The sequence below is a fragment of the Aphelocoma coerulescens genome, chromosome 2 (assembly GCF_041296385.1).
Source record: "Aphelocoma coerulescens isolate FSJ_1873_10779 chromosome 2, UR_Acoe_1.0, whole genome shotgun sequence".
NCBI lineage: Eukaryota > Metazoa > Chordata > Aves > Passeriformes > Corvidae > Aphelocoma > Aphelocoma coerulescens.
This window is the reverse complement of record NC_091015.1, coordinates 40,439,318-40,456,542: the sequence shown is the minus strand read 5'-3', so window position 1 is coordinate 40,456,542 and position 17,225 is coordinate 40,439,318. Positions and strand designations below refer to the sequence as shown.

General features: G+C 39.0%; 1 protein-coding gene across 1 annotated transcript in view; it reads right to left on the bottom strand.

The window, feature by feature from the left end:
• Positions 1-17,225, bottom strand: part of DNAH11 (dynein axonemal heavy chain 11) — a 98,575-nt gene that overhangs the window by 43,325 nt on the left and 38,025 nt on the right. Inside the window, 4 exon segments of the mRNA XM_069004751.1 lie at positions 391-573; positions 1,052-1,181; positions 1,672-1,709; positions 5,339-5,485. Coding sequence (XP_068860852.1) covers positions 391-573; positions 1,052-1,181; positions 1,672-1,709; positions 5,339-5,485 — 498 coding nt within the window.

Genomic DNA, 17,225 nt, shown 5'->3' with positions numbered 1-17,225 from the left:
GAATAAGAGCATGCTGTAATACTAGGATGAATGGAGAAATCCTGCTGCCAGGTGCTCGAGGGAATCACAAGTGATAAGCCCTGTCTTACACTCCAGACAGCCAGACTCAGGATGAATGTTTCAAGTGAAACATGTACATCTGGAGAATATTTGCCAACTGTTGCACTGTAATGACAATTGAAAAGTCCTGAACAGATACATCTTTTTTACCACTTCCTACTAAAAATAAATACATGCATACATACTGCTAAGAACTGAACACTTCCCACTTTATCTCTGGTTGATGTTACATGCTCCCCAGAACACTTAGCTGAGCCTCCTGAAATAATAAAAAATTCATTAACCGAAATTCCCACATCAGAGTTAGTTCAAGAGCTGATATTTACATACCTCACTGAATTTTACTATATTGATGACCCAGGCACAGAGACCAGCTGCTGCAAAGGATTTTATACGAACATAATTTGGGTTGAAGTCTGGATCCTTCAAGTAATGCTCCTTGGCAACCTTCAGACAATTCTGAGAAATATGCTCCTTATCATAGTCGATTAAATCTTGCAAAGAGTCATCAACCTGTGAGAAGCTCCAGTGTATATAATGTTCAATTTTTTGAGAAGCAGAAGCTAAATCCTACTTTCATCTCAAATGTAAAACAGGAATCCTGCACTAGCTATTTGGTTTAAACACGTGATTCAGTACAAAGCAAAAATATTTGCCCCAAAAGCCAGAAGTATTCACTGTCACAAACACAATTTGTGATTTATGTCTTGCTTGAGGAATTAGAGATGGATGAGATAAATACAATGAAATGCTCTCCCTTTCATTTTCTCCTATTTTTGCGTTCAATAAACCCCAGTGGTGCTCAGACTGGCTTGAGTTCGTCAACAAAGGTACACAGAAAAGAACAATGCAGGGTCATACCTTCTCCCCCTAAATTCAAGATGCAAGACAATGAAGTTGTGACTTAGTTTCTCTTTTTCTGACTCTCTTTTTTTACCTGTTATTTTCTTCTCTCATGTCAGATTTTATCTGATGTCCCTTTGATAATTACCTTTCCTATAAAGGTTTTCCAGCTTTGGTCCTTGGGGCCTTTCCCTTTATGTGACAGTGTGCTGGTTTTGGCTGGGGTAGAGTTAATTTTCTTCACAGTGGCTGGTATGGGGCTGTGTTTTGGATTTGTGCTGAACACAGGGTTGAGGACACAGAGATGTTTTTTTTATTGGTGAGCAGGGCTTACACAAAGTCAAGGCCTTTTCTGCTTTTCTTACTGTAACGCTGGTGAGGGGACAGGGGGTGCATGAGAGGCTGGGAGGAGACACAGAAAGAGCAGTTTCATACCTTAGTCAGTGACACTGACAGTGGGATCAGCAAATTTGCAGATGATGCCAAAGTGAGTGGTGTGACTGACATGCCTGAGAGATGGGGTGTTATCTAGTAATGCAGGATACGAGACCAGATAAGGTATCTGTACAAAAAAGCTGGGTGATATTAGGGCAGTCTGTTACTCCTGAGGAGTTACTGAACACTGGGAGGAGCTCTGTAGCCTAAGCCATTGCAGTAGATAAGCTGCAAGAATTTCATGATCTAGGTTCAAAATTCAAAAGCTGGAGCTAATAAGAGACTGAAGACTTTTTGCTAAAATTTTCAGAACCATGAACTTTTCCCCCTCACCGTCCCTTCTTCATCTTCAAAGGGTTTCCTTTTAGATACTGAGAGGAAACACCAAGAAGCCAATGATTAGTTCAGTTTTGCACTGAAGATTTCCTTAAATAGTCAAGCATTCTCTCCAGTTTTGAGGTATAGGAAAACATTTAAAATTTGTCAAACTAGCCTCCATCTTTTGCCAAATTTGCTGCCTTCTTTTTATTCCTCAGTTCCAAGTCTGAAACCACAGGTCACAACAAGGGACGGAATGGGAGAAATGGAAATATCCTATATGAAAACACTGTACTTAATTTTGGGTTTGGAAATTAAACAATCATCAGTTCAAGCAGCTTTGTCAAGACACTTGTTTTGGCTTAACAGCGGCTTAGATCGGTGACTTTATATCAGCTAGCATCAGTCTTACATGAAATCTCAGTGCCTCCACAACTTTCTGCAACTATTTAATTACCTGTTTAAAAGTGGATTATGATTTCATTGGGGCAAATTTATCTGGGAGAGTAACCCTGGGGGGCATTCTGTATCATCAGCAATTGTGTGTTTGGAAGATTACCACACACACTTTTAAAGATACATTGCCTGAGGCCAAAGTCAGTTATACTTGGTTCATCCTTATCCTTGTACTTCATGCTCATCTCACAGGCTCATTTTCTGTCAGGTCTTGCTTAAACCTAGTTTAATTACAGAGAAAGATGATATTACAGTGATCAAGATGTTAATACTTGGATCAACCACTCTGCATTGGCAGTAACAAGCCTCTGTAAGAATTTAATATCCTTACAAAACGTGTTTCTACAATTGTTGGGGGCATTTTCCATGTACACATTTATTAGATAGGACACCCACAGATACTGTCTGTGGAAATAACAAATATTAAAAATCAATATGCATTACATTATAAATGACAAGTTCCTAATCAAGTTAAATATGTCCCCCATCTCTTGTGATGTATCTTTTATGATTGCAATTCCCAATGTTTATTGGTTTGCATCTTAGCAATGTATATTTAAAAAATTAAATAATGCATTTACACATGCAGTTCTGATGTGGTTTATATTTTCTCTAACACAATTTGAGACCCTTGCTACTGAAATTAACTGCAAGTAAAAAGTTTAGAACAGCCACATGCTCCTTCTGTTCAAGTTTTTAAGGACATAGCCTCATGAACAAGTATTACATTTACCGTATATTGTTCTTCTAATATGGCATGGTATTTTCCATTAAAATAAACACCTACTATAAGTCACATGAGTTAATTATATTTCTCTCTCTCTTTTTTTCCTAATGCTTAGTTATTCTTTGCTTGCTGATGCCGGCCCCAAAAATATGTGACAGAATAACTGGTTTTTAAAAGAGAAAAAATTGAACAGGTTGCAGATAAGCCTTAGGATAGTATTTCTCAAATCTACTACCCCTTACAAAGGGAAGGAGTTTTTCATGCTTGTCTCTAGAAGTTTAGTCCTCTTCACATCAATAACTTTTTCAGTATAGAGCTCTTGGTGGCTAAGTTGTTAGGAAAGATGGAAGCAGTGTGCCTTTAGCAATCAGACCATGAGTGGGGTGGCTCCATTATACCGAGCAAATAAAAAATGCACTTCAGCTGAGGGCTGTAAATTAAAAAAGCTGGCCAGTCTGGATCCATCTTTGTTCCTAATCCTCAGTTAGTGTCACTATCACACATATACCTACACCATACTCTGCATGTTTTCTCTCGCTGACAACATTCAGAGCTCAAAAATGGCCAGCAAAATGACAGCAGTGTTACTGCCCACTATTTTAAAACCTTACCAGCATCACATTCGTGGTAAAACCCTTGTTTATTACTACACATGTGTGTAGCCCTGCCACATTTATGTGGAATCCAGTCTGACCTCACATTTCCTAATAGGTCTGATCTAAAGTGATTTCAATTCTTCACCTAATCTTCCTTAGGTAATACTTCACTCCAAGTCAATACCTCCAAGGTATTTACTTGCTTAAGGTTGTAAAACTCAAAAAAGCTCTTGTAAGGTCCAGTTTGAAATCTATAGAAAAGGAAAGCAAAAATAATTTTTTAAAGGGTGACATATTTTAATCAAGTAGGAAGGGTCTTCACAAATTACTTAGCTGAAGATGTATTCTCATTTTCTGGGCTTTTTTTGGTAACACAAAAATGATAGAAGATTAGTGTTTAGAAACTATCATTGGCCTTATGAAACAGTTTTAGATTAATGTAGCACAAAATGACACTTTCATTTCCAAAGAAAACATTTCAGAAGTGCAATAAAGCAATGGACAGTGGAGTACAGTAATCATTAGTGTCAGGCGCTGAACTTCATCCCTGAAACAAAGTGGCCCAAAGATGTGATTATCTCACAATAATCACTCTATGTGTTTCACCTAGTTGCTTAATGAAGTAATTAAAATTGTGTTAAGGGTGTATTTTGAACATTCAAATTTATCAGAAGCATATGGACCCAATACAGGAAAAGCATCACTGAAAAGTGTTTGGTAGGATGTTGAGCTGTTGGATCCCATTTGTGCACCTTTAATTAATTGCACTATTTGGACTTGAAACTTCATGACCATTTTTAAGACCTGTATAAGATATGGATCAGCTAAAGGCTGAAGTCTGTAGTTACCATAATACAGAGAAATATAAAGGTCCTGATCATGTCTTCATTTATCTCAGTACCAAAAATCACTTTTCTCTCAATAAAATTAGGATCAGACACAAGGTTATTAGAAAGGTATTAAATATCATCTAATGGTAAGTGTTTAAGAAAAAAACCAGAAGAAAATGAGAGACCATTTTGATTGTTTAGACAGGACAAGCCTTCCCTGTTGTCAATATCTGGAAACTACAGAATTCTTGGCAACTTGAAGTTTCCATAGCTCAAAATCAGGAATCATCAACTATTATAAGCCAGTTAAGAACTTCTCTCTGCACCTTTGGTAAATGACACAAGGTAAATGAGATTTTGTAGCAAAATGACAGACTTGAATGAGCCTTCCAGACTTTAAAGGCAGAGGAACTTCAATTTACAGCAGTCCATACTGATGGTGCTTTATTTCAAAAGCCATGCTTGCAAGGGTAGATGGAAATTTTTGACTCCTGATGAAATTATGCGTTTCTATTCATTCTGTGGTGAGCACTAAAGCATGTAAGCCTTTGCGTTTCCAACACAGATGTTGATTACTGATGCTGATAGGCTGAAGCAAAAAGAAGGAGAGTTAACACTGAGGACATATATTATCAGGAATACTATTACAATCTTAAGATTCAAGGTTTGCACCTTGTAAGATGGTGGAATGAACTTCTGTATCAATTGAGTTGCTCAATTTACCTAGAGCCTCAAAGCCTTTAGAAATCTGAAGTGCCCAGAGATGACTCTTTGACCTTTACTGTATTACAAATAGGTCTGATTCTCAAGATCCACATCCATTAAATGCTTGAATGAGCTCAGTATTTATTGTTCTTTCATCTCATTAAAACAGCTAAAAGGTTAGGAAAAGGCATAATGTAAAGAAAGGTCAAGTGGTAATCATGGTGTGAAATGCTGTTACATGTGTAAGTATAATAATTCTTTAGACTTTATGCTCCCTGGAGAGGAAGTTGTTCAAAACTGTTCACCTAAAAAGGTTTATTTTGTGCTAAATATAGCTCAACATCAGTAAATAGGAGAATTAGACTGACCTTTAGCTCCTCTGCATTTGCAATGGCCTTTTCTTGGCTCAGTTTCTCAGTCTGAAACCCTATCTTAGCTATCAAATCTTCAGTATCTTGATTTTTCAGTTGCAGTTCTGCCTCTTGAGTAGCAAACTCGGATTTTAGATCTTCTACCTACATGGCAAAAGGTAATGCATTATTAGGATCATTAGGCATGGTTCTGAGACCCAAAAGCTGAACTGAAAACCAAATTCATGTTTTGTGGGTCTCTAACTAGAAGCATTGTCTTTTCATTTTTTGTATCTTTTTTCCACTTGTACCTGGCAGAATTTTGTTGACATAAATAATTTAATAGTGACAACCTGAGTGCTCCCACCACAGACCCCACAGCTTGCCTGGGATGTTCAGATGTCTGTCCTGCTGCTGAGGTTGTGGCTGCAACCAGGTGTCTCAGCAGTGCAAAAAGAGGCAGAGCTGTGGCAGCCAGCAAAGACACCAATGTAAAGGCAGAAGGATGTGATAGAAAATGCTCGGTATTCACTCTGAGCAGATAGTTCCAGCAGAGCCTTGCTGAAAGGTTAAGGCACACTCAGAGACTGCTGAACAAAAACTACCTGTTAGTGTGCTGAAATAGGAATTCATTGCCTGCCAGGTGAGAAACTCATATCAAAATACCCAGCAACAATATCTTTTCACATATAAAGAAATTGTTTCAAATAACTTTGTGTTTGGCATGGTTTGGGCTTTTTTTTTTTGTTTTTCTGCTAACCTACCAACCATTTTGTCTGACAGCTATTCAAAATATATTTTAACCTGAGGGGTCTTGTGAATCTGATCTGGATAGGGGCGATAAGACAAAGTGGAAGACAAATATTAGAGGGCTTAAATTTCAATCACATGGAAGGTCTTGAGGGCTCTCCTGATTTGCTGGGCTCCTGAAATCTTACAAAACCTACAAATTTTACCTTTTCAAAATGTGACTTTTTGATTTGACAAAGCTATAATACTGAGTTTTAACAGATGACTGTAGAGATCAGAAATCTCTCCACTCACTTTATTTTTCAATTTGTTTGAGCCAACTTTATGTCTTTTTCTTTAAGAAAAATACTAAACAATGCTCCATTTGATATTCTTCTATAAAGCTCCAGAGTGCAGGGTAAAAATGGCTCAGTGTTCAAGTGCCTGGCTAGATAGTGCCTGGAGCTGTGGGTCTGTCAGCCAGCACAGCATGCAGCACATGAAATTGTCCAATTACCATTTGGCCATCAACAAATCAGAAATCAGAGAAAAAGAGCATTTTAATAATTTACTAGCAGGGGCTACTTTATTGAAAACAGACTTTAAAATCCCTTTTCTGTTGACCATTTTTTTTAAGGTCTTCAGCTGACAAAGTGGGAATAAGCCAGCCAGCTCCCATTATTAACCTCATACAGCAGCATCAAGATGCAATGTTATGCAAAGACTGCAGCTGAGAATTTCATTTGCATAAAAGCACACAGAATTTTAGTTTTTAATAAAGAAATCGCTGGATTATGGGCTGTCTTCAGAACCTGCAAAAGGGATTATGGAACACATACGTGGGTCGGATGGGGTAAAGGCTTCCAAGCCGTTTCCCCTCCTTTCTGTCTTTGTGGGCTGATCACCCACCAATGAACTCTAAGCAGAAGCACTGACTGGGGGCTAAGTGGCACTAGCCTCACAAGGAGGTGACAATACCTGATGGAAAGGCTTCACATATGTTCCTCCTGCTTTCATTACCCCTCAGCTGGTCACTGGCCACACACAAAATCCCTACATATGGAGCTGCCTCTTCTCTCTCCCTCGGTTTAGCTTTTACTGTGGCACTTGCTTCCCCTCCCACCCTTTTACTGTAGCCCCACTACACTCCTCCTCCCTCCAGACTTGGTCCTTGCTTAAATGGATAGTCCCCTCTTTCCAAAGGCAGCTAAAGAGCTCAAAGAGCTTCTATGCAAAGAAAAAACCATAAACCCCAGTTTCAAAAATCAGGTAGTTTCAAAGAAACACAAAAATGCCACCCACAAATAATGAAAAGGTGATGCAACAACCCTGTTTTATTTGCAATAAAATCAAGATTATTTATAAAGAATGAAAGAAAAAGTTGTGACTTTCACAGTTTACCTGGAAAGTTACTGCCTTCCTTCTTTCTTAAGAAAGCTTCTACATGCTATCAGCCAAGTGCTCCATGTGTTGTGACATCCTCTTGCTTTTTTCATCTAGGATATTATAAAGAATTATTTGCTCCAGGAGACTATTTGGAGTGGTGTAATTGTACTGCCTCTTGTTGTGATTGTACTTGGCACTCAGCACATTCACACTGGTGTGGGCAGAAGCCATGAAATCACCATAAACCATGGAGTCCTGGATGAGTTGATGTACATAACCAAGGAAAGAGAACAAATGGAAATGCAGAAACAAATGCTTCCAAACTTAAGTATATCTATATGAGTTAAGTATATCCATACATGTTTCTAAGGATGTCTCGTTCACAAAACTCTTCAATCTACCCTAAATACAATGTTGTCAGCATGTAAAAAACATTAAAGCAAAATGAGCGTTCCCCTACTGTTTTGCATATAAATTAATTAATTTTGCACTGGCATTTATCAAGTCTTCATCTCCACCTAAGCTCAGCGCTTCAACATACTTTATTATTTTTTGATAAAAGCTCCTAAAAAATAGAAATAGAGATTAAACCAGTTCACTATACTGCTATATGTAGAGTTAATACTCCATGGATTTTCTACCTCACCTCTGGAACTCCTGTCTAAGAGAAATCCTCTATCAGTTAAAGAGATACAGTAGAGTGGCTGCTCTAATCACACTGGTCCCCCCACATTTGATATATCATCAAATTCCTATTTGGAGTGACGTGTATTTTTGCCATTAACTTCAGTTTGAACAGAACAGGACACCACAATTTAGATTTCTGAAGTTGTACCATCCCTGCTTATCTGTGCTTCTGAAAGTAGACTAACAAATTGTAATGAGGGCAGGCTTCAGACCACTGTGGAGCCCTTTCGAAAGCTGAGCCTCTAGATACCATAAAAAGTCAAAAAAACCCAGGAACATTTCTGTGCTAGAATGACCTATCAGCTTCAAGGGGTATTTGACCAGAAAAGTATCTATGACTTCATGGAATTCAGATTCACTCCAAACTGTGACAGTGGACCCCCTTCTCTATGTGCCACCCAGGCATGAAACTACCAGCTATAACTCCAGCTCCAAGCAAATCTCAGCACACTGCAGAAGGGACCCCAGAGCATTACTGTGGCCCTGTGTTGGGTCCCACACCCTCACGTGGGGTTTCTCTCTCATCACAGGGACCAAAATGCAGCCAGAGACTAGAAATTTCTTTTCACATACTATGTAAAAATCAAAACAGGCCAGGCACATGTAAAACAGCTCCAGATGGTCATTAAGTCATGTGCTTCTGATCAAAATGCAGAGGTTAAATGCCTGTCTTTATTCACCTCTGACAGCAAGAAGAGGGGTTCAGGATCAAAGCTCAAAGGTGCTTTTTCTAAATTTGTTGAAAACTGAACTAGCAAATACAAGATACCACTCCAGTCCTTTGAATTAGAGTATACTTTCCCAGGATAAACAAGAAATAAGAAATCCCCAGAATTAATTTTTGTTTATTTTAAAGGACCCTATCCACATATGAGAATAAATTCACATATGTGTCTAAGCAAGAGTACTGTATGCAAAATTAAAAGGGAAATACTAAGAAAACCCATTTAACTCCATCACTGTAACTAACTTTCATTTTGTCCTCTATGACTTCTAGCACACTTAAACTTTATAATTTGTGGAGTCACATCTCCCTCATTTTAATGATTATTTATTGCATTCTGTACAAGACGAACCCAGTTCAATTAATCAAGGGAAGCCTAAAAATCAATTAATATGAATTAAATGAGCTACACCAACTCTTAGGAAAGTCACACATAATTTACCAAAGCATTGTCAATAATGCTTAGGGAACTTTGGGAAAATTGCTCGTGAGTGGCTGTTGATGCAGTCAAATGTTTTAAGCCTACATTATTAATATTACAATCAGGTTGATGCAGAAAGACTTGCCATTTTTCTCAGTAAGAAAACTCATTATTTTCTTGTGCTTTTTCGGAGCTAGTTTAGAAGAATACTTATTTCACCTATGATCAGAAAAACAGAAATTAAAGCAAGAACTAAATAAAGAATAATTTGCATTTAAGGAAAGCAGAGGTAAATTGCTTTACAAATAGGAAAAACCAGAACATCATTAGTGGAAGCAAAGTAGCATAAATTCATCTTTTAAAAAATTGTTTGTAAAAGCAAGGCTAGTCAGCAGGAATAGACATTTTATGCAGATTTGAGCAGCATTTAACTTCCAACTGAAATGTGTTTCAGCCCTTTTCTCCTTTTTCATTGTTTGTGACACATACGGACCCTGCAGTACCTCTCTTCCCAGTGAAAGACAACCTCCTTACACATGATCCTTATGAGAGGTCTCTACTCAGCAGCCCTGAAAAGCCCTCTAACAACAGTTTCATTTGTAAATCAGTGAGGGACGGAGTGGGTTCCGGTGGAGCTGGAAGTGGCCCGAGACAACTTGTCTCAATGGGGCAAAATAACTATTGTTATCGAGCTTAACAAAATGGCACAGCATGGGAGACACGCCGAGCCAGAGAGCAGCTGGTTGTAATTCACACTGGTTTTCAGAAAACACTAATCGTTCCCGAACAGACCTCTTTGAGGATTGGTCTTCCCTGCATTTTCAATTTGTCACTTTCTCTTATGATAAGGTCAGCGGTGACAGCACTTCCTGACATTAACAGCTGTGGCTTTTAAAAGGGTCATTGTGGAACTACTAATTGCAGTAATTTCATTAGCATAAATTATTTATTCTGCCATTCATTTATCTCCAGGATTTTTTTTTTAATACTACATTGTACTTTTCAATATATGCCCATTCAGGGTTGTAGGCAAAGGAAATTATTATTGCTAATTTAGCCTTCTTTACGGGTGAAAAAAAAAAGCAAACAAAAAAGAGTTGATACAGTAACAAAATCTGATTTAACAGCAGTTCACCAGAAAACATAAAGTAGCTTGAAGCCAATAATGAAGATTAGGCTGGTACAAATCAAAGCCATTCATTAGTGCTAAAGACAACTGAGCATTAAACCTATATACATTCTGAAAGAAAATATGAGGGTGAAGTAGGTTCATTCTTATACAATCTCTCTACTCTAGGCTTGGCTGATTGACTTTAAACATGAAAAAAACCCCAAGGCAAGTTACAAGCAGTTTATACAGGAATTTTGCCTGCATCCTCCCTCTATCTTTTCTCAGGATGCAAAATAGTCATTACTATCAAATATATAAATCTCAACTCTTTGCAGTTAGGTTGAGCTAGCTGAAACATGCCAAGCAAAGAACAAAAAAGACCAGTGTCACTGAAAACTAACACATGTTGCAGGCAATTATCAAAACTGAGAAAAAAAAGCCAAGTCAGTGTTTGCTTGAAGGAAAAGGTACCTAGGAGATGTGAGTGGGTGGACAGGAAGGAGTTTAAGAGCAAGGAGAGAAAGCAAAATATTGCTCCAGGTGGCTTCTTTGCCACACTGCATGTTCTAAAATACCTTGGAGTATGATGAACTAAGAGCATAATGAATTTATCCTTGGTATGCTTAACAATGTGTGCTGCTTGGTGCTAAGCAGCAGAGAAGCAGCATAAAAAACAGCAACAATAAAATACTCAAAGATGATAGAGATGTATATGGTTGTTATTTTCAAAGAGGTGAATTAAACAATCCTGATCCTTTTATTCTGCACTGAGTCATATGTGACACCAGATGAAAGTAAGAAAGGGGGGGGGTGCCTGTCATGCTGAACTTGGACACAGATTATTTTAAAATACTGTAGATCGTGCCTTATATCAAATGAGGTATAAAAGCACTTGTAAGTTCATGAAGCTCAGTACATGGATTTAAGAGCTGCTACACCCTGTTTTTTTCTTGTGCTCCTTTAAAATGAGGTTTAGCAATTTCAGTACTGAAACAGAAGAGGGCTCTTTTCCTCTCCTCTCTCCCAAGAAATCAAAGACATCAGAATTGATTAAATTTCTGATACTTTCCATTTCCCTTCAAATACCTCTGAACTCACTGTTTCTTGTCCTTAATGTCCTTCCAGGTGAAAAGGGTCTCACAGTGCCTACTTCCAACAGGCACCACGATCAGGGAGCATCACTTGTTCTTTCTGTTCAGATACTTTCACACCGGGCAAAAGGGATGTTCACAGCAGCACCCTCCCCGGAACAAACTGACCGTGCAGCTCACCATCTCCCTGCTGAGCTCAACCTGACCCACTTCTTTCCCTGGATAGACTGTGTCTTCCAGAAGGGTTATTGTTTTGAAAACAAAGAGGTAGAGAAAAAAAACAAACAAACAAACAACCCCCCAAAAAACTTCCTTCTTGGTTCCCACACTCACTGTGAGTTTTTTATGGTTTTCATTCACCATTTAAACCCAGAAATTTTCCATTTTTTGTTAAAGCAATATAAATATGATGCCCTATTTGTATTGAACCCTTAAGAGAAAAAATTATCATTAGCTTAACTTCAAGCTACCCTAATTAAAAGTAATCTGTAATATTGTTATACAGCATTAAACAAAAAATCCTTTATCAACTACTGTTGCTCAACTTTTTGAAAGTGTAGAAAAGAGAATTAGGAGCTAAGTGTCAACTATGACAAAATAATCACTCAGCAGTAGACCTCACACTGCTGATCAACAATAAGGGACAGGATGATTGCAGTGTGTTTTAGAAGCCCAGAAATAAGTGAGCACTAGCTAACAAGATTTCTGTGGTAAGAACAAACAAAGGACTTTCCTGAAGTATCTAAAATGGAGCAAGCAAAATGACACATTAACACACCAGCACTAAAGAGAAGGAGAGGAGACCACCTCCCAAAAATCTTTGATGGAGAGGGGATGGCAGACTCTAGCATTCCCTCTTCTTCAGGGTGGTCCTTTTCCACCCAGCCCCTCTCACTCTTTAGATATCCTAATACATCTCTGCAGCTGTCTTGTTGCCCCTCCCTTTACTAACTTGGTCATTTTGCCTTGACTTTCCTTTTACTCCTTCTCAGACCCTTTGCTTTACACCTCTCCTACCATTCTGGTTCAGTTTGGCATTTCCTTCCTGTCTCCTCTCTCCACCCATAGCACTGACATGGCTTCTCTGTTATTTCAATGCCTCTGTTTTGAGTACACTTTCCTCATCACTTTAAAATCTTTCCCCTGCCTCATCCTATTATTTTTTGCATCCTGCTCTTTGTTTGTTGGTCTTCCCATCGGCTGCAAATGACTCATGTCTGTACTGGTTCATGTACATTGATGACACAAACCCCTTAATTCCCTGTCAGTAAAGTGTCATGTTATTTTGTTAGTTGACATTTATGTCACTTCCTGGGAATCAAACAGTAAAGATACTTACCAGGAACAGTTAACACCAATGTGAAAAAAGGAACTCATTAACAGTTGCTAAGATCAGTGAAATATTAAATATCAAAAAAGAAAAGAATGATAGAGGAACATAATGCTTTTTTTTTTTTTAAATAATCCCCCCAAATATTTTATCAATATACTATATATTAGATGTATAGATGTATAATTATTATATATTTATATACAGTAATATTAAATGACTAAATTCTGGTGACCAGATGTATTTTCATAGGAGAAAAAAATATAAGAAGATAAGGACATGAGAAAAGAATATATTTAAGTCAAAGTAAATTCTATTTTCTTTTCTTCATTAAATCCTCTCTGTTTCTTTCAAATAAGAAGTTAGTATCACATTAAAAATTAATGCAATTGGATATCCCGCCTCCCCCCCCCCCGCCCCCTCCAGCTCACCAGACAACAAATAACTATCCTGATGACACTATACGTCTCTGTTAAAATAAAGCAGGAGCAGCTGATGGAACATACAAATGCCAGGTTTATTTGCAAACATGTCTCCCTCCCCCGCAGCCCTACAGGAGGCATCCGTGTGCCGCCGGAGTGCGGAGCCAGGACCGTGTAGGAGCGGCAGCCAGGGAGCCTGGACCGAGTCCCGCAGCCCCGCTCCCCTCACGGCCCCGGGGACAGGGAGCTCCCGGGGGTTCCCTGGAAGCAGCACCAGACATCCCTTCTCCTCTCCTTCACCTTCATTTCACCACTATTGCTGTGTTTTGTATGGGTCTGAATGGAGGATAAACACTGCAAATGCAGAGAGTTGCCTGGTGCTACACTCGACTAAAACCAGATGGCTCTTCCTTGGGAATTCCTGAAATCCTCAGTCTTACATGATCAAAACCCCCTTATCCAAATAAATGGTCCCAAATATAATATAAATATAATGTCCAGAAGGAAACTTCTGCAATGGCAATTGGTGAAGGAAAGTAAGCATTTTCCAGATCTCCGTGAGTAACTCCAGCAGTCTCACTGCCAGCACGGAAGTTGCTGCATGTTGTCCCATGCTAGGAAGGACATCAGAAGCAGCTGGCTAAAACTCTTAGAAGAATATGAGAATATTCCTTTCCCCTGAAGAGAAACTCACTAATGCATGTGGTTCGTTTGGGGCTTTTTCTGAAAACAAACATGTCATGCTCTGCATCAGCCAGCAACAAAAAGAGAATAATTGCCCAGATATTAAAATGCTAAATGTATTTGCCATGTAGTGCCATGGATTGCCTTTACAGGGGAAATTTCCACCTTTCTATGTGCTGAATAGGCAGAGAACTATTTGGTTCACCTGGACAGTGCACAGCAATATTTCAGCCTCACTTGCTACAGCTCTAGTGAATATATTTAACTGAATTGGAAAGGGCTAAATAAACTCTGTATCTATAAGATCCTAAAAAGACTATAATGGAAGGATTCTGCAAAGACAGTGTTATGATTTACATGCTTCTCTTTCCCCCTCTTCTCTGCCTGTGCTAGACAGCTCCCTAAACTCTTCTGAAGGCAGTGACATACCATTAAAATTCAGCTTTTAGCAGGGGTGAACTTGAACAACACCAAAGGCAATAAGTATGCAGGAAGGAGTAAAAAGAGCAATTTTTCCCCCCAGCTTATTCCGTTATTGATCTTTCAGCGATCACCGATGCTTTTTTAGGAAACTGATGGCCTTGAAACTGTACCTCGACCCCTTCAGCTTCCTCAATGAACCTCCTGCTGCTGGAGGAAAGGGCCTCCCATGGCCACTCATGAAGCCAGTCAATAGCAGGGCAGTTAACTATGGCTGGGAAGTTCCCAGCTCACTCTCACAGCATGGCACTGATGGGACAGAAACACCCGACAATCTGCCAGAGAGGAGGGAGGGAACAGGGAGAGAAAATAATCACACGGCAAGTTGAGGCCATCAAAGAGAGGCATGCAATGAACCATGGTCCAGCACCAGCCAGTACAGAGCTGAGGCTCCAAGCCAAATTTGGCAGATAATAAACTTTGTCAGCAACCTTGGGCAAATAGGTTTTGCACCCTTTCCCTTGTACAAACGTGGCACTTTTGCAGCTTCCTTCTGCTCTCTCCATGTTGGCATCAGTTACTCAGTTTGATAGCAATACATGATAAGGCAGGCACTGGGACTGGCTGGCATGCAGACAGCCAGAAGGTGCACATTCAGCTGGCCATGGTGACAGAAACCCAGTTCTTGACTTTCTAAATCTTTTCAAGTCTCTTCCTGACACTTTAATATGCAGTGTGACCCCTCTAAAAGAGCAGGAAGAAAAGGAGATTTGGATCTTAGCTTTCATGGGAATTTTAAGGGATGATTCTTAATAGAAGTGCAGAGATGCCCAAAAAGGGTAGGCCAAAGTATTCAAAGGAAAATAAAACTGTGACTGAAGTCTTGATATCACCAGGTCTACACAAAGCAACTCGCATTTGAGAAGGAAGGGTTATTCTAGTCCTCAGCTGTATCTTGACCCTACTTACTGCAGGTAGCACATGCTTTGGCCATTGCATATGCTCTTGGTTAATTGGTAAAAGGACAGACATCAGGCTGTTAAGACAAGAATGGAGTCTCTCCTATATGCTTCTTACTAAAGGAGCTATTTCTATTGTACAGGGCCTCTCAAACCATATGGCACTGATGTTGTTAATTCCAATAGAAAATATCCAAATGGTTTCAGAGGAGTTTATAACTTGTCCAAAAGCCACAAGTGCCAGGACAGAGCCCAGTGAGGCATGCCAGGGAAGTGACAAGTTTATTTTTCCTTTGGACTAATTGGGAACTGACATTCCTATTAAGAGAAAACTGGATAAAAAAGCAGAAAGCTGAAAGAAAATAAGTAAAAAAAGAAGTGATGAAAGGAAGAGGTTGAACTGGCTCAATACTTCACTGAGTTTTAAAGCAATCAGATAGGAGAGATAAAGGAATGAGGAGAAAGCAACAATAGAAAAAAGGTTCAACAGTATCTGGAAAGAAGATTGAAAGGAAAATGGAAAAGAATTGCTACTATCTCATAGTTTCTAAAAATACATCTCTGCACTAGAAAACACAAGACAGGAATTTACACAAATAACCTAGATACTAGAACCAAGTCAAACCAAGAATACCCAGGTTGTCTAAGAACGTCAGAAAGATAGACCAATCAGCAAGTTGGCTTAAGGTACAGAAGAAATCATCTACTTTAAATGTTTGAAGAGGCAAATGGCAGAAATGTCCATGCAGAATTCTAGACAAGTGGTGAAAATTACACTAAAACTGTACAAAGACACAGAAAGATCTTGGAATTTACTGCTGATGAGAAAGATGGGCACACACAGAAGAAACAACCAAAAAGATACAAGAATAAATGGTGTCTGCCACAAAACTGAATCAGAGAAGAACAAAAAATGTAGGGGAAGAATCTGCTAGGTCTGTTTCGCAACTCTTGAACACTGCTGAGTTTTCTGAATTTGTTTCCTGGTTACACTGTGTGTCCTTCAGTTAGACATTGTTTCTCCCTCACATCACCTCATTTTCTGGGAAAATTCTACAGTCATTTGTAATACTCATGGTGTCTCAGCTCCATGTTGAAGCGCAGGGAACTTAATTTTCTCTTTTTTTATTCCTCTAGTAGCCACCTTCTCAGATCTGCACACCATCCCTGCCGTGGTAGCAGCAGCAATGGAGAGCCTGGAGAGATCTGTCCCTGCTTTGATGTGCTTCTCACAAGTGCCCTTGCTATAGCAGTGGTGCCAAACTGAATCTATCACTCCTCCAAAGCTGCAAACCATACACAGACTTGCTTGAAGTTTCATCTTCTACACCCTCCTACACTCCTCACATTGCTCATATATGGACTTAACTCCTTAAGTACTGGACTGCAAGAAGAGTTCAAATCAGAGTCTTAGGACATTTGCCAGAAGCAAATCAGAATTTAGTGTTTTCTTTAGTCTTGTATCCTAAGTAATATTTTATTCTCCCTAAATATTGAAAAATTGTTTGTATGGGATGATTACTGTTTATATCAATCCTACATTGAACTTTAGGGGAGAGATTGCTTTCCCTATCCAGTGTAATTTGTTAGGAGCAATTTAGAAGAATTGTATGTATAAGGAGCTGCATTAGTTTATATGAACTGCAGATACCTGAGGAAGGTAAGACGGGGATTTTAGGACTGTTTACTTGAAACCTTATTCCAATATCTAAATTCTAGATTTCCTAAGTGACACCCAGCACTCCTCTGTTCTCCCCTTGTCCTTGGCAGATGTATTCAAATGCATAAGCACAATTTTACAAGTACAGGTTTACAAAGCAGTAGACAACAATTGAATGAAACTGTTACGAAGGCTAAGAAGAGAGAAAGTAGATGAATTCTGCAAAACTGAATTGTAGAAACCTTACAGAGAATGAAGAGAAATTATCAAATCCAATAAAA